This window comes from Zootoca vivipara, chromosome 1, assembly GCF_965207765.1.
Source record: "Zootoca vivipara chromosome 1, rZooViv2.hap1.1, whole genome shotgun sequence".
Taxonomy (NCBI): Eukaryota; Metazoa; Chordata; class Lepidosauria; order Squamata; family Lacertidae; genus Zootoca; species Zootoca vivipara.
This window is the reverse complement of record NC_142582.1, coordinates 133,106,250-133,128,965: the sequence shown is the minus strand read 5'-3', so window position 1 is coordinate 133,128,965 and position 22,716 is coordinate 133,106,250. Positions and strand designations below refer to the sequence as shown.

Here is a 22,716-nt window from a genome sequence, read left to right as displayed (position 1 = left end):
AAAGAAGTGGTCTCTTCTTTGCTCGATCATGGTATATGGCAGGTGGGGGAAACCTTTTCCCCCTGCCGCCTGGTGAACTACATCAGCCCCAGAGGTTAGGGGCTAGTGATTCTGGGAGCTGTAATTCAGCACCATCTGGAGGACGCGTGCAGTATAAGGGGCAGGGGCTTCAACAATTCTGTTCAGTGCCAACAGGCAGGTGGAAAGCAGGTAAGTTTGTAGGACTAACTGAACATGAGGCTCCTGTAGGGGAATACTGGAATAAGAAAAGGAATTGTGAACAAGGGGATCAGGAGCATGCAAGTTGTTGCCTCGAAGAAAAAGGAACAAAAGTTGGGATTATGCATGCATAAATAGTCAAATTTTACACAGGTTGTAAAAACTGTTCTACTTAGTTCCGCCTTCTGATTTGTGTAACTCAGGTGATGATTTGCTGCCATCTTGTGGCTTCCTATACTTTGGTGCTTTTGAAAAATTTGCCTGTGCCTTGCTTGTGGCAAGCTTAGGAGAAATCTCACCCCGTTGCAGGGATTCAAACCGCCGACCTTCCGATCAGGAAGCCCAAGAGGCTCAGTGGTTTAGACCAGTGTGCCACCCATGAAAATACACCAAATAAATAAACTGACCCATGAGATGGTAAAAGCTTGCAGCTCCATTTGTAATTTAAAAAATAATTCAATTGAGTAAACAGTACTTTTAATATACCAGACATGATTCTATGGTAAACCAAGTTACACACAGCAACTTTGCGTATGTAGAATGCCATTTCCCACCCCCATTTTTTTTTCAATTCTTTCAAAATCTCAACTCCCCACAATGACTTTACATCTCTCAATTGGGCTAAACCTGAAGAATTAGGCTGGGACTCATGAAAGGCACCCACTTTCCATCACCATCGGGCCTCCAACCACCCACCCTTAGAGAAGACACTGTCCTTTTGCTTCCCAGAAAATGCTACTTGGCCTATTTCATTCTTAAATTTTAAGCTGCCAGTCAAGATCTGCAACAGACACACTGTGTACACACAGACAAAGGGTACACTCAACATTTTCAAAACACTTAAAAGCCACAGAGGAAACAAGTTTAGTACAAAAATATTTACCGCAAGTGCTATTCTTTGCTCTGTAAAGGAAACGTAAGCATCCTTTTGATATTAAATGCCACGTTTGGAAGTTTATTGTACAGCAATTTTTAAAAACATCATTTTGCTTCTTAAAGCCAAATAGTTCCCTGGAGCTGATGTCTCTCTGCATGAGACCCCTCCCCCAGGAAAACAGAGCAACCACAAACAGCAGCAGTAGACATCTTTGTATTCTGAACACTTGAGCAGCACCTTAACACGGCTCCAGAAAGATGGAATGCAATACTCTAAAGCCTTTTCGTAAATCATAACAATAGAGGCTTGAGAAACACTGGGCTTTGTGAAAATGACTTGAGACCTGTTAGCAAACTGCCCTTTGCAGATGCAGGCAGGCAGGCTGCCTACGTGGAAAAATACAAGTCCTCTTCTTCATCGGATAGCATCTCTTCATCCTCTTGGAAGAGCTGCCCCACCCCAGCTAGAGCAGAAGGAGAGAAAACCTGAGTTACCAGAAGGATCCCATTAGAGCAGGAGCGGCTAATCTATAGTATCCCTCCCCAGCTGCCCCTGGTGACAGATCGTAGTCTAAAACATCTGGAGGATCCAAGGTTAGCCTGTGCTAGAGGTAGGATGGGCTCCAACTCGATTCTGTTTCAAGGGGGAACCTTTCCGCCAACTCATGAAGAGACTGACTGATACAGTGGTACCTCGCAAGATGAAAATAATTTGTTCCGTGGGTCATGCCGCCGTACGGAATTTTTGTCTTGTGGAAACAAACGGTAGATGGAAACAAAAAAGCGGCAAAAAAAAAAACATCTTGCGAGACGCGGCCATAGAAAGCTTCGTCTTGCAAGGCAACAAAGGAATCGCTAGACGCTTTTGTCTAGCGAGTTTTTTTGTTGCGCGAGGCATTTGTCTTGCGAGGTACCACTGTATTGGGCGGAGAAGTTCTAGGCAGTGAAAGGAAAGACTCCAAATCAACTGACCGTGTTTCTCTGAAAATAAGACACTGTCTTATATTTATTTTTCTTCAAAAAACAAAACAAAAACACACACACTATGGCTTATATTCAGGGGATGTCTTATTCCCCCCCCCTCCTCCTCCCGTGGCCGGCATTGCTGCTGCGCCTATCACTATGTCTTATTTTTGGGGTATGGCTTATATTCCTTGAATGCTTAAAAATCCGGCTACATCTTATTTTCAGAGAAAAAGGGTGATATGGAAGGGTGCCTTTTCAAGGCTGTGAATCCACAAGAATAGGAACCTCTAATTTTGCTGCAGGCAATATTCATATAAATGTATCAAAGGGCAAGTTAACAGACTTCAGCATCTAAATGTGTTCTTTGTTTAAAATCGGGAATTGACTTGGTCTAAGGCAATGCACTCAGAAATAGGACAGCAGCAGGATATTGGTGCCTCAGTGCAGTATTTAGGCACTAGCAGGTTCAGTGAGAGGCTCATAGGCCCTGCTTCCTGCCCCTTCTCTCCACTTCCCTATTGGTACCTCTCAAATGGGAAAAGCTTTCCACACGAAGCCAATGCAACTCCCTTCCTACAGCTGATAATGAAAACGGAAGGGCCTTGCGATCCCCAGAGCAGCATAATCCACTTCCCCCAACAGGATCGAGACACCTGTCTGGCATGGGCTTCTCTGGCTGCTCCCTTAGTGCCAGCACAGATAGCCAAGGGGAGCCCCAAATACCAGACCCCCCTTTCTAGAGACCTGCCCCAAACAGTCCAGAGCAAGCAACAGTTATGCTCACCTTTGATATGCTCATCAAAGGCAAAGACGTTCGTTCTTCGAGAGTTGGGAGTGGTGAACGCGGTCCCAGCCTGTGGAAACAGAAGAAACATTACTTCCTGTAGACCGAGGCTTCACAGAGAGGCTTGGAAACACCAGAGTGCTCAGAGCAGGGGCCAGCAAACTTTTTCAGCAAGGGGCCAGTCCACTGTCGCTCAGACCTTGTGGGGGGCCAGACTTTTTTTGGGGGGGGGGAAATGAACGAATTCCTATGCCCCACAAATAACCCAGAGATGCATTTTAAATAAAAGCACACATTCTACTCATGTAAAAACACCAGGCAAGCCCCACAAATAACCCATTTTTATTTTTAAATAAAAGGGCACATTCTACTCATGTAAAAACACGCTGATTCCCGGACCGTCCACAGGCCGGATTTAGAAGGTGACTGGGTCAGATCCAGCCCCTGGGCCTTAGTTTGCCTACCCATGACTCAGAGCAAGCAAGGGGCCCAACCGAGGTTTGGATTAAGTGACCATAAAGCCAGCACTAGGACAGAGCGGGGCATTTTCAGAGAGCTGAGCAGCCTTTGACATGTTCACTCCTTTTCTGTGCTTGTTATCCGCAAAAAAGTTGGTGGAGCTTAAAGACAGGCAGTGGTGACCACAAGAGTGCCCAGTGAAGAGGGTGAAGGAGGACTTCCATGGAGTTCCCTCTCTTTATCCCATTACTGTAATAAGGGAAGTGTCAACATCATATCTGGATGATGGGCAGCATATAAACGTAATCAATACATAAAATAAGACAGCAAGGGCGAGGGGCTTGCTCTAGTGAGTTTTAGGAACATTGCCTTTTCCTTTCACTCTTCACGGAGCTTGGCGTTTGCTGCTCAAGTGGAAATGTACCTGTTTCTTCTTCTTCTTCTTCACATTGTGCCATGTGCGCTCCTTGCCTTTGATGTTCTTTTGCAGATGGAACACATGCTTTTCGTAGTTCCTAGAACACAAAACAATTTGTCCAGTAAGTTTCTAACCTGCCCTTCACCACAAGATCTCAGGGCAGGATACAAAATAAACACTAAACAATAGCAACATAAACCAGTTTAAAAAGAAAGTAGCAGGAGGAGGATCCAAAATACAGTGCAAATCTTTAAAAGGCAGCTTTCTTCAACATAGAAGCACAATGTCCTGCAAAGGACCGGACAAGCAAATGGGTTTCCCCCCGGCACCCAAAGGAGAAAAGCACCAGTGCTTCCAGAGGACAGCTTTCTCCAAGACAGGATCCCACCAACACAAAGAACGCCCTTTCCCACATCACTGCCTAACAGACACCTCCCAGTGGTAGAACAGTGAGCCCCCCCCCCGAAGACATGGGCAGTCTGATGAATGGAGTTACTTGGGTCCCAAGTCTTATAGGTCAACACCAGCATCCTGAATTCAGCTCCAAAGCATATAGGCAGGCAATGTAAAAATCATTTTTAGAATCCGTCTCACTGAGTTTTAATAACCACCCTAGAGTGCTTAGGCAGCTATAACCTGCCCTAGTCTGGAGGGGTGATTAAGATCTGCCAGCTCCATCTAGAAGGGAAAGCAAGCCTAAGAAGCAGCTGCAGGACAGCAAGAGACTTAAGAGGAAGCCTGGCTACAAGGAGGAGGAAGGCAGGGAGGGACATGGGGGCAGCTGTGCTCTCTTGCTGCCTTAAGACACTCCCCAGGCCAAACCTCATGTGAGGGCTAGGTTCCAAGCGGGCCGTAGCAGGGAATTGCTTCATGCCCTTATCTTATGAGAAGCCACCTGTAGTACACACCTGTCCAGGGATTCCAGCATGCCAGGGCTGATGTGCTGACACTGAGGGGTCTTCACCAACGGAAAGATGGCCGAAGTGGGAGTGATGGGGTGGCTGTCTTTCAGCTGGAAGACATCATCCTCTGGGACGGTACGAAACTCTGGTAACTATAGATCACATCTTTGTTATGGCCTCCCATAAGACAAGGCCTGGCGGGCACTGGAAGACTTTTCCTAACCTGTGCTCTCTACCAGCCACAAATGTTTTGGCAGTGGCTGACAGTTCAGCTCTGGGAGAGGAGGTGGGCGTTACAATCTCACACAAGCCATGCCAAGAGCAATAGTGGCACAGGTGGACTGATGACCAGAGAACTACGGAAAGAGTCCAGACTGATGCTAAAACCCCAAGGGGACAAAGCAGGTACACCGTGGAGTGAGGGGAAAGTAGAGAAGGGCTCAAAAGGCCCGAGGAAAAGAGGAACACCTAAGTGTGCTTCATTTGATACCCAGAAGCCCCTTGGGAGAATCTATAGCCTTTGCAGGAGTCCACAAATTGTAATCATAAACCAACCTGGCCTGGAGAGACAAGGTCTACCCAGACATCCCACTGAGCTCTGGAGCATCTCTGAAGCCCAGCAGGAGCCCAGGGATGGACCCTTTCCCAGCTTCTGAGCATGGAAACAGAGCAGGGAGCCTTCAACATGATGAGGGGATGGGCAGTTATGGACCTGCATAACATATTGCACCCAGGAGCACTTTTTATTGCTTGGGATAAAAGGTGCAAAAGTTACCTTTTTGTTCCTGTTCTGAAAAGGGGTTGTAGCGAAGATGTCGTCGTGGTTGTCCTTCGGCATCTGTTCCAGGAAGTGCCGCATCTGCTGCTTCCTTTTCAGTGTTCCCACTTTTGCAACAATGGCCACTGGCTGCTTCGCCCCCTCCTCTGCCAACAAGGACGACACACAAACAGAGCTGTCAGCTGGGCAGGGGGAAGGAACTTGCCGCCAAAGGTCATGATCCACCTCAGAACATTCCTGACGCCCCTCTGAACCTCAGGTTTCCACTGTGGAGTTATATCCCCACCCCCACCCACTACTTGAACTGCACCCTAAAAACATAGCTGTGGGTTATGTATTGAGCTGGAGTTCTGCCCCTTGGCCCAGAAGGTGGGTTTTACATACCACTTTAAAGGCATAATTCATAGACAGATAGAACTCTCTCACTCTCAACAGGTATCTCACCTATTGTCGTCACCCTGGCTCTTTTCTTCTCCTTACCCCTGCCCCTTCCTGATGTGTTCGGAGCGCACCTCTGTTCTCTCAAGTACAGACTCAAAAACTGGTCCTTTCCCATATTAAGCCACTTCAGGTGCCCCTCCTACATCCCCACAAGAACAAGCAAGCGGGAGAGGGGAGCAGACAATTGTTGGCTCTTGCAGGGGGCTTCTGCTGGCCTCTGCATCTGCTCCCGAAGCCTGGACGACAGGCACCATCCTGTACCTCTTTCTTCCTTTCTCTGCTTGGTGGTCCTCTTTGGGGCTCGCTTGTGGCTTTCCTGCTGTTCCATGTACCTTTGCTGGCATTCTTCAACAGATCGTGTCCCCACAGCCGTTGACACAAGCAGCCAGAAATCACTCTTATGTTTGGGCAAAGAAGCCAAAGCCCTGCAAAACACAGAAGACCCAGTGAAGCTCAAGCCCACCGTTGTTCTTTGACTCCTGTTTCAATTCCTAAAGGAGGCCTTGCAAGCCGACACCAGACGTATCAGACAGGAAAGGAGAAAAGGTAGGAATTTCCAGGGAGAGGCAAGGATGGAGGGGCAGCGGGAGTGAAGTGAGCACAGCATATGATGAGCACCGAGAGGAAGGTTTGAAAATGACTTTGTTAGTTACAAAAATGAGGGATCTGCAGGCTTCACTATTCTTGCACTGGAGGAGCAGCCAAAACCGGAACTGGGATGGGGGAGCTCAATTCTTACCAAACACCACCACTTACCTGTGTAGTTTCTGCAGTTCCTTTTCAGTCCAATCTTCATTAACATCTGGGAAAGAATCTCCACCCTTCCCTAACAGCTTCTTCCCAGGTGTCTTTCTGGGAAAAGCCAAGGTATTAGAAATTTCACTATTGGCTCTTTGGGCCTTTAAGTTTCCCCTTTTCACTTGAAACTCTTTAACGCTCGTTTCGCTTTCAGACTCGGATCCAGGGCTGTACTTTCTGAACTTTGCATTCCTTCTGAGTGACCCCTGAGTCCTGCTAGCCAAGTCTGGAGAAGTTGGCTCTTCCATCTTGTCTTGCTTCCCAGAGGGTTGAGCAACCCTCAACTTTCTGCTTTGAGGCTCTGACCCTCTTGGCTCCGGCAGCTGCTTCCCCGCCCCACTTTGCTGTCTGTTGGATGGCCTTCTATTGACAGGGGGCTGGACCTTCCTCTGGATACGCTGCATATCTTCACTAGATTCATCTTCGCTTGGGTTGGAGAAGCTTTCGGCAACTTGCTCGCTTTGGCAGATCACTTGTTCCTGTGATCTTAGCGGGTATTTTAACACGGCTGGCTCTCTGTCAGCTAGACATCTTTGGGAGCAATTTGCTTTCGCTCCCTGGGCTGGCCCCTTTTGTTTCCTCCTGGGCTGGCTGCTTTTCCTGGAGGGCTTTTCACGCAGCTTTGTATAGTTCAGTGGCGTCAGGGTAACAACAGCCTTCTTCTTGCGAGCATCAGCGATGGTGGATTCATAGTCGCTTTCTTCAGGGTCAGAAACCAAGTGCCAGGAATTTTGCTTCTCGGCAGGCTCAGCTTGTCTGGTGCTTACAGGTCTTTTTCTTCCTAGGGAAAGCAAAACAAAACAAAGATTCTCAATAGACTCATAGAATCTCTGATTTGGATATGGTCCTCAAATCTTACTCCAAACCATTGCACAGTGAAGCTAAATGAGACACGCATCATGCAACAGAATTTCTCTCCATGAGCAAGACAGATGCACAATGGAGGCAACACTGATAAAGCTGAAGCAGTAACTGGATGGATGGAAATCATTCTGCAAATAAAACTGGAAGTCTGACAGTCCAACTGTCTTCCCATCAGAGAAGAACAGAGATCAAGAGCAGAATGCCTTGGCACATCCCCTGCGTTGGGAGATAAACAAAATGCTCTCAGGTCCAGCACACCCATAAAAGGTAAAGGGGCCCCTGACCATCAGGTCCAGTCGTGTCCGACTCTGGGGTTGCGGCGCTCATCTCGCTCTATAGTCCGAGGGAGCCAGCGTTTGTCCGCAGACAGCTTCCGGGTCATGTGGCCCGCATGACAAAGCTGCTTCTGGCGAACCAGAGCAGCGCACGGAAACGCCGTTTACCTTCCCGCCGGAGCGGTCCCTATTTATCTACTTGCACTTTGATGTGCTTTCAAACTGCTAGGTGGGCAGGAGCAGGGACCGAGCAACAGGAGCTCACCCCGTTGCAGGGATTCGAACCGCCGACCTTCTGATCAGCAAGCCCTAGACTCTGTGGTTTAACCCACAGCGCCACCTGGGTCCCTAAGCACACCCATATCAACATGCAATACACTGAAGGCAGATTGTGGAGATGTCACACCGGACAGCACAAGAGCTCAGCCTCCTACAAACAGCTTGAGGCAACCCAGATTTTACAAGGAAGACAAACCACAAACGCGCACACATTTCCCACCCCAAGCACTAGCCAATCTGACGTGAGCAAAAAACCTTCCTAACCCCCTAACAGTTATTTGGCCCTGAGCATGAGCAGAATTCATCCTCCAGGGACATTTTGCCAGGCTTAAAGCAACTCACTGTTGGCCTTCCGTGGTTCAAGGTCTTAGTAGACCCCAAGCATAGCATGAGTCAACAGTGTGATGCAACTGCAAAAAAGGCTATTCTAAGCTGCATCTTCAGAAGTCTAGTGTCCTGATCAAGGGAAGTCTATTTTGCCTTCGTCAGGCCACACCTGCAATCTTGTGTTGAGTTGTGGGTTAAGAAGGGTTGACAAGCTGGATGTTTGTAAGCAGAGGTTCGATAGCCACCTGTCATGGATGCTTGAGGTTCCTGCATTGCGGGGGGTTGGACTAGATGACTCTCAGGGTCCCTTCCAACTCTACAGTTCTATGATTCAAGGACATGGTGCACTCTTTTTACCTTTTGCTTGGCTTGGAGGTACTTCTTCACAAGCCTTCCAGCTCTCCTCTCTGTATTCCACGTGGGATGTGATGTTGTGCCTGTCCTGACGTCGTGCACTGCTCACTGTCTTGAGAAACAAGGCAATGAACGTAAGCAAAGGGAGACACAACTCTTCAGACAAAGACTCCACATGCAACAGACACTTTATCTGGGTTAGGTTAGGAAGGCATTAGGGCTGCCAGCCAAAGTTTGATTTTTTTTGTTTTGTTTCTCTTTATTATGTATTTTGTGTTCTTCTTTGTATTTTTACGCTGTGAGCCACCCTGCACTATTTGGACAAATTACAAATGTAATTAATAATAATCCAAAGTTTATCGCTCTCCATCTGCTGAGAGTCCAGAACCCACAGAATTACCCTACTGCATGAAAACCATTAAAAGTCTCCAGTCATTCCAGAACAGGGATAACTGTGAGGAGAGCGGAATCTTACAGGACTCAAATAGTTGGTGCCCGGTTTGTTCACAGTGACATTCAGCGCCTGATCGACAAACAGCCGTTCACCACACCAGAACTGCATAGGTGGCTTAACCTTCCGGCCACTGCGGGTGCAACTTCTGTCAAGGCTGCTCTGCAGAGATGTTTGTGGCTGCACACCTGTCAAGACACAAAAAGGCTCCCTTCAACAACAGCTTTCTTCTCTCGAGTCAGTGGAGGTGCAGAACTGGATCCAGCTCCAAATCGACAACCCTGTTTGCTTAAGGCAGCTTCTGTGTCAAGCAGCTGACTCAGGCAGCATCCAAGGGGAAAGCGAAGAAGCTACCCTGGGCTTATTTAGAAAGGGTAATAGAAAAGAGGGTTTTCTGCGCTTTTAGCAACCACCATCTGAACAATCTGTGTGCTCTGCTTGGCTTAAGAAGCGCTCTCCCGGGCATTTTTCTCTCCTTCAAAGACCCATGGAATGTACACTCTTGACCAGGGGCAACCTCCTTCACAGAACAACTCCATAGCCACTTATGTCAATAGGCAAAGATGCCCTGTGGAACAGTCAAATGGTTGCATGTCTCCTATCCCTTAGTGGGCCCTGGGACAACAATCCAGCAAGAAAGAAGGCAGAGACTGAATGTTGGCCATCCCTGATCCAAGCCACAGGCGGAGGCCTCCATTTTTAGATAATCAAGTGTTTATTTTTTTTGGGGGGGGGGGGGAATGGGACCCGGCTATGATAATACATGCTGGAAAACAAGTGAATATTATTACTGATCCACCAATCAATAAACATATTGGGCTTTTAATGTCCCCTGAGGCCCAACAAAAGAATAACACTACCGAGCTTGTTATTACTTTGTGGTGTTGCCACGTAAGTGGTGCTTTTCGTTCTAGATTTTCTTCCAACTTTTCTGGGCATGTCTTCTAAGCACTCCATCTCCACAGGGTCCTCCCTTTCATTGCTATTCATGCTTGAAGCGAAGGCCCTCTGTTCTTTCCTAGTATTGAGAGATTTTGTTGGAAAGAAGGATTAATTAGCTGAATCTCTTAAAACCTCTATGAAACATTAAAAAACCACTGACATCGTCAATTAAACCTGCAGCAGCTGCTTTCTGAAGCCATTTGCCTCAGGCCTTAGAGCAGCAGACTTGGCTGCCCACAAAACACCCAGAGCTTGTTGTTCCCTTTTCGCACAGAGCAAAGGCACAAAACAAACCCACCTACCCCAAACCCATGGAAGCGTCCTAGGCAACTGGCAGCAGAATCACTCTGTAAAGAAACTGGATCAGGGAAAAGGGATTGAATAGGTTGTCGGAAGCCACATGCAAAAGGCTCCGCATATGTAATACATATTGGCAGAGCATCTGCTGTGCCAATGACGTCCCCAGGCAGGGCCCTTTCTTGAAACCCAGGAGAGGCATGGCTGGCCAGCAGACACAATACTGAGCTAGAGAAACCAGGGGTCTGACTTGGAACAAAGCAGCTTTCTATGGCACAAATATTATTTTCAGTGGCATTTACCTCCTCAGAAAACGAAGAAGATCCTCAACATACATTTTCCAGTTTTGTGGAATTCCGGATTCAAACCTCTTTATGAATTTAGCTGGCATTCCTGTTTGAAGCAAGGTATTACAATGTATTAGAGTGAAAAGAAAACCTTATGTGTCAGTTGTCAGAAACATTTGGCAGACCCAAACACAGATGGCATTCCATTTTCTAAAGTGCCTCAAGAAAATCCTTAAAATTTAAAGCATCCAGTTCTGGGAGCAGGAAGTGCACATGTGCAGGAAACACGTAAAGGTCGGCAAAGGACACAAGTTAAATGTGATGAGCATGAAGGTCTGGGCAGATTCTTATAAACTAGAATTTATAAGAATTCTGAATTTTCCACACACCCAGTTTTGGGAGTGGAGTAAGTTTAAGCTGTCATGAAACTCAATTAGTATTTTCTGGTACAGCACCATTAGGGGTGTGTACCTTTCAATGTCATGTGACTTATGCATACCACATGAGACTCCCTGTGGCCCAGGAAGAGAGGGGAATTGGCATTCTGCTGGCTTCCCACCAGTGTAACAGCCCAGCTCCTACCACCCTCAAGGGAGGAAGGTAAAGTCACATTGTGCGTCACCCAAGACCTGAAAGCCTGGCAGACTGCAGCAAACCCAGCACCTTTGTAGAATCTCTTAGGGCCAAAGTCTGTTGCTGGGTAAAATGCTAGAGGCTAATCAATTTGGCAAATAGGCCAGCTGAACCTGTGGCAGCAGAGATGGGAGGTCCAGTCCACATGCTGAAGCGTCCCTGGAGAGGGTGAATCCCAGCCTGCCCTCTCCTTTCTCAGTCAAGCTTTCATACCTTCCTTCTTCATGGCGCTTGCCTCAATGCACCCTTCTAACTTGTAGACCTTTCCAGATGAAGTCCTAACTTTGTTGGGTGCCATTCGTTCCACAATGGCATTGCTATGCCAGAAAACGCCATCCATATCCCTGAAACCGAAGGGAGAGGACATAACGAACAAGTGCCCCATGGTTAGCTAATGGAGAACCTAAAGGAAAACTGAAAACCACCCCCAGTCACAAGGAACAAAAGTGAATCAAGGCCTTGGTTAGCTACTGGGCTTTTTTTTTTTTTAAGTTTTTATTGAGGATTTTCTTGGTTTACAAAGGTAATGCAGTCTCATATTTTTTTTTCCATTGTTATACATCAATCTTGCTTGTTGAGACATTAGGAGGAAGGGGGGTAGAGGTGGGTGGGGTGGGTGGGTGGGGTGGGATGCCTATGTTTCTGTTTTCCTAGATATATGTAGGCGTTCAGTGTCAGCGTTGTTTGTGCGGGTTCTCTGTTGTTCGCTTGTACTCCTTTGTTGCCGAGAGAGGATGGGGGTTGGCGTAGGGTGTGGTTGTTCATTTTTGGATGGCTGTGGTGGTCTTTGGTTTCTTGTGTGAGTGGGTTGGGTGGGTGTTTTGGTTAGTTTAACCATATTGATTTGAATGCTGACGGTGGGTTTTTGTCATTATCCTGTTGGGCTGTGTAAGTGATGAAGGGGAACCATACTGGGGTGAATGTGTCTTCTTCTGTTTGTCCCCGTGCTAGTTTCAGCTTACTGGTTAGTTTTTCTAGTAGGGCCGTTTCCCATACTACTTGATACCATTGGTCCATGTTTGCTCCTGACAGGTCTTTCCAGTGTCTGGTTATGATGTTTCTGGTTGCTGACAATAGGTGGGTTATGAGTTCTTTGTAATCTGCGTGGGCATTGTTGTCTTGAAAGATGTTTAATAAGGCCAGTTCTGGGGTGATTTCTAGTACTTGCTTGGTTATCTTACAAATTTCTCTTATGGTTATTGTCCAGAATGATTGGATTTTGGGGCATTCCCACCACATGTGGAGGTATGTTCCTGTGGAGGTGCACCCTCTCCAGCATTTTGGTGGGGTTCCTGGGTGTATTAGTGCTAGTTTTCTTGGGGTTAGGTACCACCTGTAGGTTAGTTTCATGGAGAGTTCTTTTCTTTTTGTTGATATGGATTTGAAGGGGGGTTTAGACCACATTTTGGTCCACTGGGTGGGGTTTATTTCATATCCTATGTCATCCTCCCATTGTTGTTTGATAGCGTTTAGGGGGTTCGTGGGGCTTTTGAGTAGTATTTTGTATATTGCGGATACCAGTCCTTTGCCGTGTCCCTTTGTCGTTAGTAGGAGGTTTTCAAATGTTGTAGGGGGTCTGGTTGCCGCTGATTTTATTGCTGGATTGTTTAGGAGTGTATGGATTTGGTTTTGTGCCAACCAGGGTATTTGGGTGTCTTCTAGTTTGGTTTGTATTTCTTGTGCTGACAGGGGGTTGTTGTTTTTATAGAAGTCTGTTAGGCGATATAGGCCTTTGGTTTGCCAGGTTTTTATTTGGAGGTTTTGTGCTGCATGGTGGAATACTGGGTGGTAGGTCAGGGGAATTAGTGGGGACGGGGTTGGGCACAGTTTGCCTATTTCTGTTTTCCATGCTCTGAACATGGTTTGTGTGTACCTGGTAAGCTTTGTGGGGATTTTCCTTATTTTGTTTGGGAGGAGTGGGTATGCCGTGGTGCTGATATTTTCGATTGTCTCCCTCTCAAGGTGTGTCCATTGTTTTGTCTCATCTTCTAGTATATATGGGATTATATGTCGTATTTGGTTGGCACTGTAATATGCTTGTATGTTGGGGATCCCCCAACCTCCTTCTGAGGTGGGGAGGTGCAGGTATTTGGTGCTTACTCTTGGTTTTTTGTGTGAGAAGATAAAGGAGTGTAGTTTTCGTTGCCATCTTTGAAGCTGGGTTGGGGGTATCCAGATTGGGAGGGTTTGGAATAGGTAGGTTAGTTTCGGGAGGGTGATCATTTTGATCGTGGCTATCTTGTCTGAGAGGGTGAAGTTCATGCTGTTCCATCTCTTTAGGTCTTTGTTTATTTGTTGCCACAGGGGTTTGTAGTTGTGTAGGTATAATTTGTTGAGGTTTTTGGTTATTTGTACCCCTAGATATCTAAATTTGGTATGACAGAGTTTTATCTTGGTGGTGTTGGTGAGTTTTCTTTGAATGTGTGGGGGGGTGTTGAAGCACATGGCTTCTGATTTTGTAAAGTTTACTCGTAGTCCCGACACTGTTGCGAAAGTGTTGAGTTCTCTGATTAGGGAAGTTGCAGTGTTTAAGGGATCTGGTGTTGTGACCATTAGGTCGTCAGCGAATAGCCCTAGTTTGTAGGTTCTGCCTTTTATTTCCATTCCCTTGATGTCTGGGGCTGCTCGAATACGGATTGCTAGGGGTTCCAGAGCCAGGATAAAGAGGAAAGGTGACAGTGGGCATCCTTGCTTTGTGCCTCTTTGGATTACTATGGTATTTGAGTCCATGTTATTGATTCTGCATTTTGCTGAGGCTTGGGAGTATATTTGCTTTAGAGTTTGTAGGAAATTGGGGCCGAATCTCATGCTATTTAGTACTTCTAGTAGGTATTTCCACTCTAAGCAGTCGAACGCTTTGAGGATGTCTAGTGACATGATTGTTAGTGGGAGTTTAGTTGCCTTGCTATGTTCAATCAGGTTCAGTAGTTTTCTGATAGGGTCTGTAATGTTGCGACCGGGGACGAAGCCAGTCTGGTCTGGGGCTATTAGTTTGGATAGGAATGTTTTTAGGCGGTTGGCCAAGATTGATGTGAATATCTTGTAGTCTTGGTTTATTAGTGAGATCGGGCGGTATGATTCTGCTTTGAGGCTGTCCTTCAGGGGTTTTGGGATGGAGATTATTTTGGAGTGTGTCCAGGTTTGGGGGATGGATTTTCCTTTCATGATGTCGTTAAGCTACTGGGCTTTTTATCTAATTGGCATGCAAGACTGTAGGGAGAATTAAGGTTAGATAAAGTGGGAAGCTAGAATTGGTAAATTCTAGTGAACAGGTGTACAGGAGAGATACGTATATAACCATATTCTCTTAGAAGGGAATTCAGCTTGTAACCAGAGTCAGTCTGCAATGCTGCAATAATGCAGTCTGGATTATTTTTCCTTTGCTTCAAGGTTGCTGAGCTCATATGGTTTATTCTGTTTTTGAGGATGGTGGCCAAGTCATCTCTCTCAAAAAGGGCCCCCCTAGCTGCCAAACCACCCAGAACTAGAAACAGTTACTCCCAGCCACCAGGCCTTCAGCGCCAATGCTGCATCTACAGTAGCAGGACCCCCATTCCCACCTGCAACCAGGACTCTGCTGCTGGCTCTGACATTACAGACAAAAGCAGCAGCCACTCACACCCTCTTCCTTCTTCCTAATACTAGTCCTTGGGGGCCGCCCAATGCAATGGAGAAGCAGATTCTAGTGCTACGGAAACAAAATACATCTGAACATAGCTGAGAACTGAAGTTGCTTGCCTCCGTTTTCCTTCCAGGCACACAGCGGTATTGTTATTGATCACTCTGATTTTCCATCCACTGAGGCAGACCATCTGTTGTTCCTTTACAAAGTTAGGAAAACCGTTAAGGGCCACAATTATTTCTACAGAGTTTGATAAACCGAAAGCTAGAATTTAAGCACACCATTGTGAAACAGTAGCGACCTAGTCACATGCTCCCTTCATGCCCTGGTATTTAAATTCGACATCGGCATTTTGGTGCCAACAAGGTTAGGCCTGAGACACAAAGGACTGTATTCCATGTTAGCTCAAAGACCTCTGCTTGCGCAAGGGAACTTCTTCTCCCTTCCTTGTTCAGGGGTTTCCGCAGCCCTCCAGAGCAAAAAGAGGGGCACAGGAAGAGGAGAGGGAGGGAAAGTTCCACTGCACAAGCAAAAGTTATTACCCTAATGGGATTACTTCATTTGTTATAACCCTCTGGCTTTCTAGAGTCAAGACGATCAAGTTGGGCCAGTATGTTGCATTTAGAGGCCAGAGTGCATGAGCACATGCATTATCCTACATCTCATGTGCATGCAAAAGTGCTTGGCTTCTGGTACTAGAATGAACTTGGGAGCAGCCGCCTACACGCGTGAGCTCCCTTGATAAAAGTAGCACTGAAATGGACAGGGAATCTCTTTCTGTACAGTAAGCCTGCAAATTACGCAGGTTACATCCCAAAATCGCATGTAGTCTAAACCCATTGGTTTTATTGGAGGGTGGGACTACCAGAGTCATTTTTCCTGGAACCCCACCCCCTTCCCCTTCCTTTTAATTAGTTTTTTTTAATTGCCACATAAAGCTGAACGTGCACAAGTTAAATACATGTAAGTTGTGGGCTTCCTGTATTGCAGAAATTTATAAACAATCACTGAACAAGTCATTCACAGAAAAACAGATCTATTCAAAATAAATTTCCCAGGTATTCACAAACACCCATTTAGAATATGGCTCTTACGGGTTTTTTTAAATTGAGTTATGGTTTTTTGTTTGATTTTATATGTTGTGGTCTTGTTTGTGAACCACCCTGAGACCGCCGGGTATAGGGCGGTGTATAAATTGAATAAATAATAATAATAAAATTATGCTACTTGTTGTTTATCAATTTCACAACATTTAAATGTGGAAGTGTCTACAGAGCTAATTTTTTTATAAAAAAAACATTATGCAGTTCATGTACACTCAATTTGGCAGCATTGCTGTCATCACTGATTAACCATGCATATAATCCAAATTACTGAACCATTCAGACCTCCCCCTTCTCATTAAGAGCACCTGAACTGAAACCACCACCAAAAATGCTTTTGATTGTGAACAAGAGACAACCTCCTACCTCCTCGTTTGTGTCATCACTGCTTGAATTTGCCCCCACTCGTTTTTGCTTCCTTGGTATTTGGACTTTTGGAGTAGCAAAAATAATATCACACAGATGTTGGGGAAACGCCTGAGGGCCAGCCTTCAACTCCTGCTGCCCTCTTGGGGCAGGTTTCTGATTGGACTGATGTGATGTTCTTCCTTCTTCAGAAAGTCTTCCAGGTTCCATTTCTTCCAAGGTTTCCCCAGCCTTAAAAAGATCAAAGGTTAGAACTGCTGGAAGCTAAAAAGTCCTATAAAGCAATTTTGATGTTTATTGATGCAGAGAAAGCTTTTGATAATGTGTCTTGGAGTTTCATTAAAAGGAACTTGCATAAGATGGAGGTTGGCAAAAACTTTTTAAATGGTATTAATGCAATTTATTCTGAACAGAAGGCAAAAGTTATAGTTAATAATGTGGTTTCAGAGGAGTTAGGAACTGAAACCCTAACCCTGTAATAAATGACTGGCAGATGAAGATGTTGGACTACATGGAACTCACTGAGATGACTGGAAAGATCCGCGACCAGAAGGAGAAGGTGGAAGAAGATTGGAAGAAATGTAGAGAGTATCTGAAGAAACATTGCAACATATAATTTACCTTTAAGGAAGTACAGTTAGGTTTTCGGTAAAGTATAAGATTTAACTTCTGGATAGAATGGGCTGTCATAGATTTTCTTTTTCTTTTAGTTCAAGACTAAGAGGAACCTGCTAAATGTGATAAATGGACAATGTAGCTCAGAGGGGGGGACTGAGGGAAGTCCCTACAAAATGAAAGTAACAATGTGACGAACTGGGAATTATTTTTTTATGTTCTGCTTGTGTGTTGTCTTTTGTTTGTAATTTTATAAAACTTACTAAAAAAACATCTTAAAAAAATAGAGTGTGGCTCTTTGGGTTTTTTTTAAATTGGCTTATTGTTTTTGATTTGATTTTATATGTTGTGGTCTTGTTTGTGAACCACCCTGAGACCTCCGGGTATAGGGTGGTGTATAAATTCAATAAATAATAAAATTATGCTACTTGTTGTTTATCAATTTAACAACATTTAAATGTGAAAGTGTCTACAGAGCTATTATTTTGGGTTTTTTTTAAATAAAAAAACCATTATGCAGATCATGTATGCTCAATTTGGTAGCATTGCTGTCATCACTGATTAACCATGCATATAATCCAAATTAAGCAGGATGTTTACTGAGCCATTCAGACCTTCCCCTTCTCATTAAGAGCACCTGAACTGAAACCACCACCAAAAATGCTTTTGATTGTGAACAAGAGACAACCTCCTACCTCCTCGTTTGTGTCATCACTGCTTGAATTTGCCCCCACTAGTTTTTGCTTCCTTGGTATTTGGACTTTTGGAGTAGCAAAAATAATATCACACAAATGTTGGGGAAGCGCCTGAGGGCCAGCCTTCAACTCCTGCTGCCCTCTTGGGGCAGGTTTCTGATTGGACTGATGTGATGTTCTTCCTTCTTCAGGAAGTCTTCCAGGTTCCATTTCTTCCAAGGTTTCCCCAGGCTCAACAAGATCAAAGCTCATGTCCATAACATTCACTCCCATGCTAAAAGTTTCATTGTCCAATTTAACCGGTTCCACAATAAATTCATCATCCTCATTGGCAGAAGTGTTTAGACAATCTTCATTAAGATTATTTAGTTTTTTGGGTGAACTGGATACAGTTAAAGGTTGCTTCACTGCTGGTGAAAGAGGGACATTTTGCTTGGTTTGGTAAGATGAAGCATCTAGTACAGAGAACACAAGAACTCAATTGTTATCTGACATTTCAGAAGTCATTAGCACATTCATATAGGCACAATTTTGTCTGCTATAATTATTCTATTTACTTTAATCAGTACAAGTCTCTCTCCAAATAGACCACACTGTAGGCATTTACAGGCTTCTCTTGAACATCTCATCATAAATGGGCTAAAACCCGCTGGTAGAGGACACACTTTGCAAGTTCCAGATTCAACCCCCAGCACCTCAAGGAATTTACTAAAACTTTTTAAAAATCCAACCTCTTGGCATTCAGAGCTCAGCAGCTTCCAACAATATATTTTTATACTTTTTAAATTAAAAAAACACACAGTAAAGATAGTAACATTATCTTCCCCACGTAAAACTAGAAAATACCCCTCTTTCCCATCAGAATTAGGGGCTGTGGAGGTGTCAAGACAGGTGAATGGAAGCAGTGATGAAAATAAAGCACGACCCCAACCACTTGGCATTTCGTTATTTGTGATGTCAGCTGGCTTAGATAACTGTCAACCCTTTTGCTCCACCAATAAGTCGTGCAATCAGGTTAGGAAGCTTTGATTATTGCCATTTTAAATATCAGGGACCTTAAAAAATGGCGAAATCATATTTGAGTGCTGACTATATGGTACCTTTTGAAGGGAGAATAACTAGAAGGGTTTTTGTTTTTCTGCAATAAGAGCAATCTTTCATTGTAATGCTTCACAAATTGAATCTTAAAGCCATCAAAGAATGACTCTGGTCAGTAGTTTTCATGGAACTGCAAAGTGCTTCCTTCCTTTAGTGTACCCTATATGTTTCTGTTGCAGACTGAAAGAGTAAGCATTCCTGGGACAAACATACAGCCTGATGTGATTTGTGTGGAGAAGTACCTTTTTCCAATCGTTTCTGCTGCAGCTTCTGCTTTACACGTGAGAAAAATTTGTGAGGGGAATCCAAAACAGGAGGGCTCATTATTCCAGAACAAACATTTTTGTTCTTTGCAATATGGCTGGGCACTGAAATGGGAAATACAAGAGAAGGATTTTAACAAAGGTATATCAGTAGCCTCTGGATTATATGTTAGAAATAATGTGCATTCCACAAGGCTCACCATTTAAATTTGCACAACATATAACCTCAAGCAGTGGGAAACTACTCTTACTGAGGAAACTCAGATGAGTTTCTGAGGGATCCCAGAGCTACTTAGAACCTAGCTGAAAAACACTGGTTTACAACTTCTATGTATTTTGAGTTAGCTGACCAAGCTACTCCCCCCAGCGCCCACAGAAAAAAGTCAGTTGTACTGTTGGCAAGCTGTCTTTGCTTGAATAGTTGCCAACAGCCTCCATAGGTGCCTTAAATGAAGTCAGACTTTCTGCCACTGAGCTACAGCCCTTCCCCAAGGGCAGAACTTTCTGGAGTTAGAATCCAGTCCAACCCCCTGCCAAGCAGGAAACACCACCAATGCATTCTTGACATATGCCTGTCAAGCCTCTGCTTAAAGACCTCCAAAGAAGGAGGTCTTTAAGAAGGTTAAAGATAACAAACGAAATGGAAATGGGTGTTTGCTAGGAGCCCACTGGCAAGAGGTGAAGGGCCATGTTTGCAACTACACCCTGAACATCTAAACATGAAGCTTCTGTTAAGCAACATTTTCTAAGAAGAAATGATAAAGCAAACCTTGTTCTTCCCTGGCCTTTCCAAGAGGCTCCTCAGCCAGCCTCTCCTTTGGCATCTCATCTTCAGCCGTGGATTTTTTGTTTTGTTTTACCAAAGGGGTAAGATGCCTTTCAGGAGTGATGATAAGATCTGTGATCATGTCTGTGTTTAACAACTTCTGCTGTTTAGTAAGAGTTGCCCTGGTCTTCATTCTTGTGAAGACTTTTGCAGGAGACTCGAGGGATAATTGCCTGCAAGCTTTACGTTTCAGGGCCACATTCCCTGTCGGTAGCACAGGTTCCGGTTTCAGACAAGAGGCAAGCGCATTCAGTTCTCCTTCAGAAACTGGCTTTATCTCGCTGAGGTCAAGCAATTCTTTAGGATGAGTACCACCAGCTATTAAAGTGGACTGGAAAATGTTTCCCCTTTTGCCACCTTTTTCCAAGCAAAGGTTTTGGCTGGCAGGAACCCCCGAAGGCCAAGTAGCTTTCTTCATTGCTGAAGCAGGAACACAATCTGCTTGAAATTTCCCAAAATCCTTTAACGGCGTACCTCCAGGGATGTTGCTTAGGAGAACACCTTTCAAAGGCATCTCTCTTCTACTAGGAGAAGGAAGTGGGGACAGGTATTGCGTGAAAAGCAGATTCATTAAGGCCTGTTTATGTAGGTGTCTTTTTTAATTAAGTAAAAAAGAGGATTTGAGTGTGTCTACTTTTTCTTCACATCCTACCTGCAAAAGAAGCATAATTGTTGTTTTTGTTTTTATTGAGGGTCACACAAGAAAGAGTAACATTGTTTCTATCATAGCTATCAGGCAACATGAGCTTGGTGACAATGAAAAACCAATGGCTACTACCGTATCAGTTATATTTCAATATATCATGCAATTGTTTTAAAGTCCCTCACATTCAGTGCAAAGGAAATCGTATCAAAATTTGTAGGCTAACACCAAACATTACACACTTGTTTTGGTCCTAATAAAAATGACTGTCCCATCATGATAGGCTGCCCCCCCCCAAGTATGTCCACTATCAAAGTACTTCTAAATGCAGCACCAACCACTCCATGTTATGAACGGGACGGTTCCTGTCACCCATCAAGACTTCCATGTCTCAGGGAAAGTCATTGTCAGCGAACGAGGAGGAAATGGGAAGGATCCTTAAAAGTTCAGGAGCAGGTGGCAGGCAGGAAACAGGCCAGGAACAAAAGGCCCCCTGCACAAATCTTACGGTGGGCCACTGCTACAGCGGGGCTGCAATTTTGGGGGCCAATAATAATAATAATAATAGATTCAGGTAGGTAGCCGTGTTGGTCTGTCGTAGTCACAACAAATAACAAGATGAAAGATTTAAAAAAATTATTAAAAGATGATCCAAAAAGAACTCCCATAAGAGAATAAAGTCCAGACAGTCTTTAAAAGAATCTTCTCCATTTTTTAAAAAAATAATAATAATTCCAGTAGCCCCTTAAAGACCAACTAAGTACTGTACCTATAAGCTTTCTCGATATGAGCTTTGTGTGTATACACACTTCTTCCCCCGACCCTCTCTTCCCGCCGCCCTGAGCTCGGCGGGACTCGAGGGGTCTACTCTGAGGAGGAGCTCGGCCGGCGCCGCCGCCGCTTCCCTCAGGCCGCCTACTCCCTCGCCCGCCCTCCCGCCCGCCCAAGAGGAGGCGCCTGCGGGGGGGGGCCCAACTCACCGACCGACCGAGAGGCCAAGACTCCGGACCCGCGCCGCGTCTCCCCTCAGCCGACGACCGTTGCCCGCCTCCCGGTTCGAATTCGGCGCCCGACGACGCCGATTGGCTCCCCAGGCGCGAGGCGGCGGAACCGGAAGCCCCTCGGCGACCATGTTGGAACCGGGCGTTCCGGACGCCGAGGGGGAGGAGCGGGACCGGACACGCATGCGTATAGGCCTTTCCTTGCTTTCTGGGCGGTGGGCGGGGCTGAAGCGGGTGCCGGCACTTCGCTCGCTCGCTCGCTCACTCGCTCGCTCTCCCCGCCCTCCACCCTCCCCCGTGGAACGTTGGGATGGTTCAGGCGGAGAGGCGTCCTGTGAGCGCCGCTGTTCGCCCCGTGAGTTGCTCGGCGATGGTCCCGCCCGGAGGGGCGGAGCTAGCAAGTCTGGGACCCATCCATAGCCCTCTCCTCTTCCGTGAATTCGCCCAAGCCTCTTCTACATATGTATATTTACATTTTTTATTATTATTAGCAAAAACATAGATACATAACCAATGAAAAAACATACAGTACATAAAACAGAAAAGAGAAAAAAGAAAGAACAAAAGAAAAAATAACTATATCAAAATGACAACTTAAACAATAATACTGATAAGTACTGTTTAATATAATTCTCAGCAATGGCCAGAGGATTGGAGAAGATCAGTCTACATCCCAATCCCAAAGAAGGGCAGTGCCAAAGAATGCTCCAACTACCGCACAATTGCGCTCATTTCACACGCTAGCAAGGTTATGCTTAAAATTCTACAAGGCAGGCTTAGGCAGTATGTGGACCGAGAACTCCCAGAAGTGCAAGCTGGATTTCGAAAGGGCAGAGGAACCAGAGACCAAATAGCAAACATGCGCTGGATTATGGAGAAAGCTAGAGAGTTCCAGAAAAACGTCTACTTCTGCTTCATTGACTATGCAAAAGCCTTTGACTGTGTCAACCACAGCAAACTATGGCAAGTTCTTCAAGAAATGGGAGTGCCTGATCACCTCATCTGTCTCCTGAGAAATCTCTATGTGGGACAAGAAGCTACAGTTAGAACTGGATATGGAATAACTGATAACTGATTGGTTCGAAATTGGGAAAGGAGTACGGCAAGGTTGTATATTGTCTCCCTGCTTATTTA

General features: G+C 45.4%; 1 protein-coding gene across 3 annotated transcripts; it reads right to left on the bottom strand.

The window, feature by feature from the left end:
- Nucleotides 1-674: 674 nt before the first annotated feature.
- MIS18BP1 (MIS18 binding protein 1) lies at nucleotides 675-21,878 on the bottom strand. Of its 3 annotated transcripts, none has more exons than XM_035135329.3 (18): nucleotides 21,562-21,878; nucleotides 19,882-20,590; nucleotides 19,092-19,217; nucleotides 17,752-18,206; nucleotides 16,442-16,672; nucleotides 15,089-15,171; nucleotides 11,564-11,694; nucleotides 10,733-10,823; nucleotides 10,067-10,209; nucleotides 9,216-9,379; nucleotides 8,744-8,852; nucleotides 6,600-7,422; nucleotides 6,105-6,268; nucleotides 5,400-5,548; nucleotides 4,631-4,776; nucleotides 3,729-3,819; nucleotides 2,846-2,915; nucleotides 675-1,559 (listed from the first exon to the last, which is right to left on the bottom strand). In XM_035135329.3, the coding sequence occupies exons 2-18, from the start codon at nucleotides 20,507-20,509 to the stop codon at nucleotides 1,483-1,485; spliced, it is 3,681 nt and encodes a 1,226-aa protein (XP_034991220.3). In that variant the 5' UTR covers nucleotides 20,510-20,590; nucleotides 21,562-21,878; the 3' UTR covers nucleotides 675-1,482. The 3 variants fall into 3 exon arrangements, with proteins under 3 accessions (XP_034991220.3, XP_060124891.2, XP_060124998.2); XM_060268908.2 differs by having other exon boundaries at nucleotides 21,570-21,658; XM_060269015.2 differs by lacking the exon at nucleotides 4,631-4,776.
- Nucleotides 21,879-22,716: the final 838 nt, after the last annotated feature.

Bases quoted from the DNA above. Each gene is read 5' to 3' on its own strand.
- MIS18BP1 (XM_035135329.3), bottom strand. From the start codon at position 20,509: ATGAATCTGCTTTTCACGCAATACCTGTCCCCACTTCCTTCTCCTAGT. The intron at 19,218-19,881 runs GTTTGCTTTATC...TTCCCATTTCAG, and splicing joins AAAGGCCAGGGAAGAACAAG to TGCCCAGCCATATTGCAAAG. The intron at 2,916-3,728 runs GTACATTTCCAC...CTGTTTCCACAG, and splicing joins AGAAGAAGAAGAAGAAACAG to GCTGGGACCGCGTTCACCAC.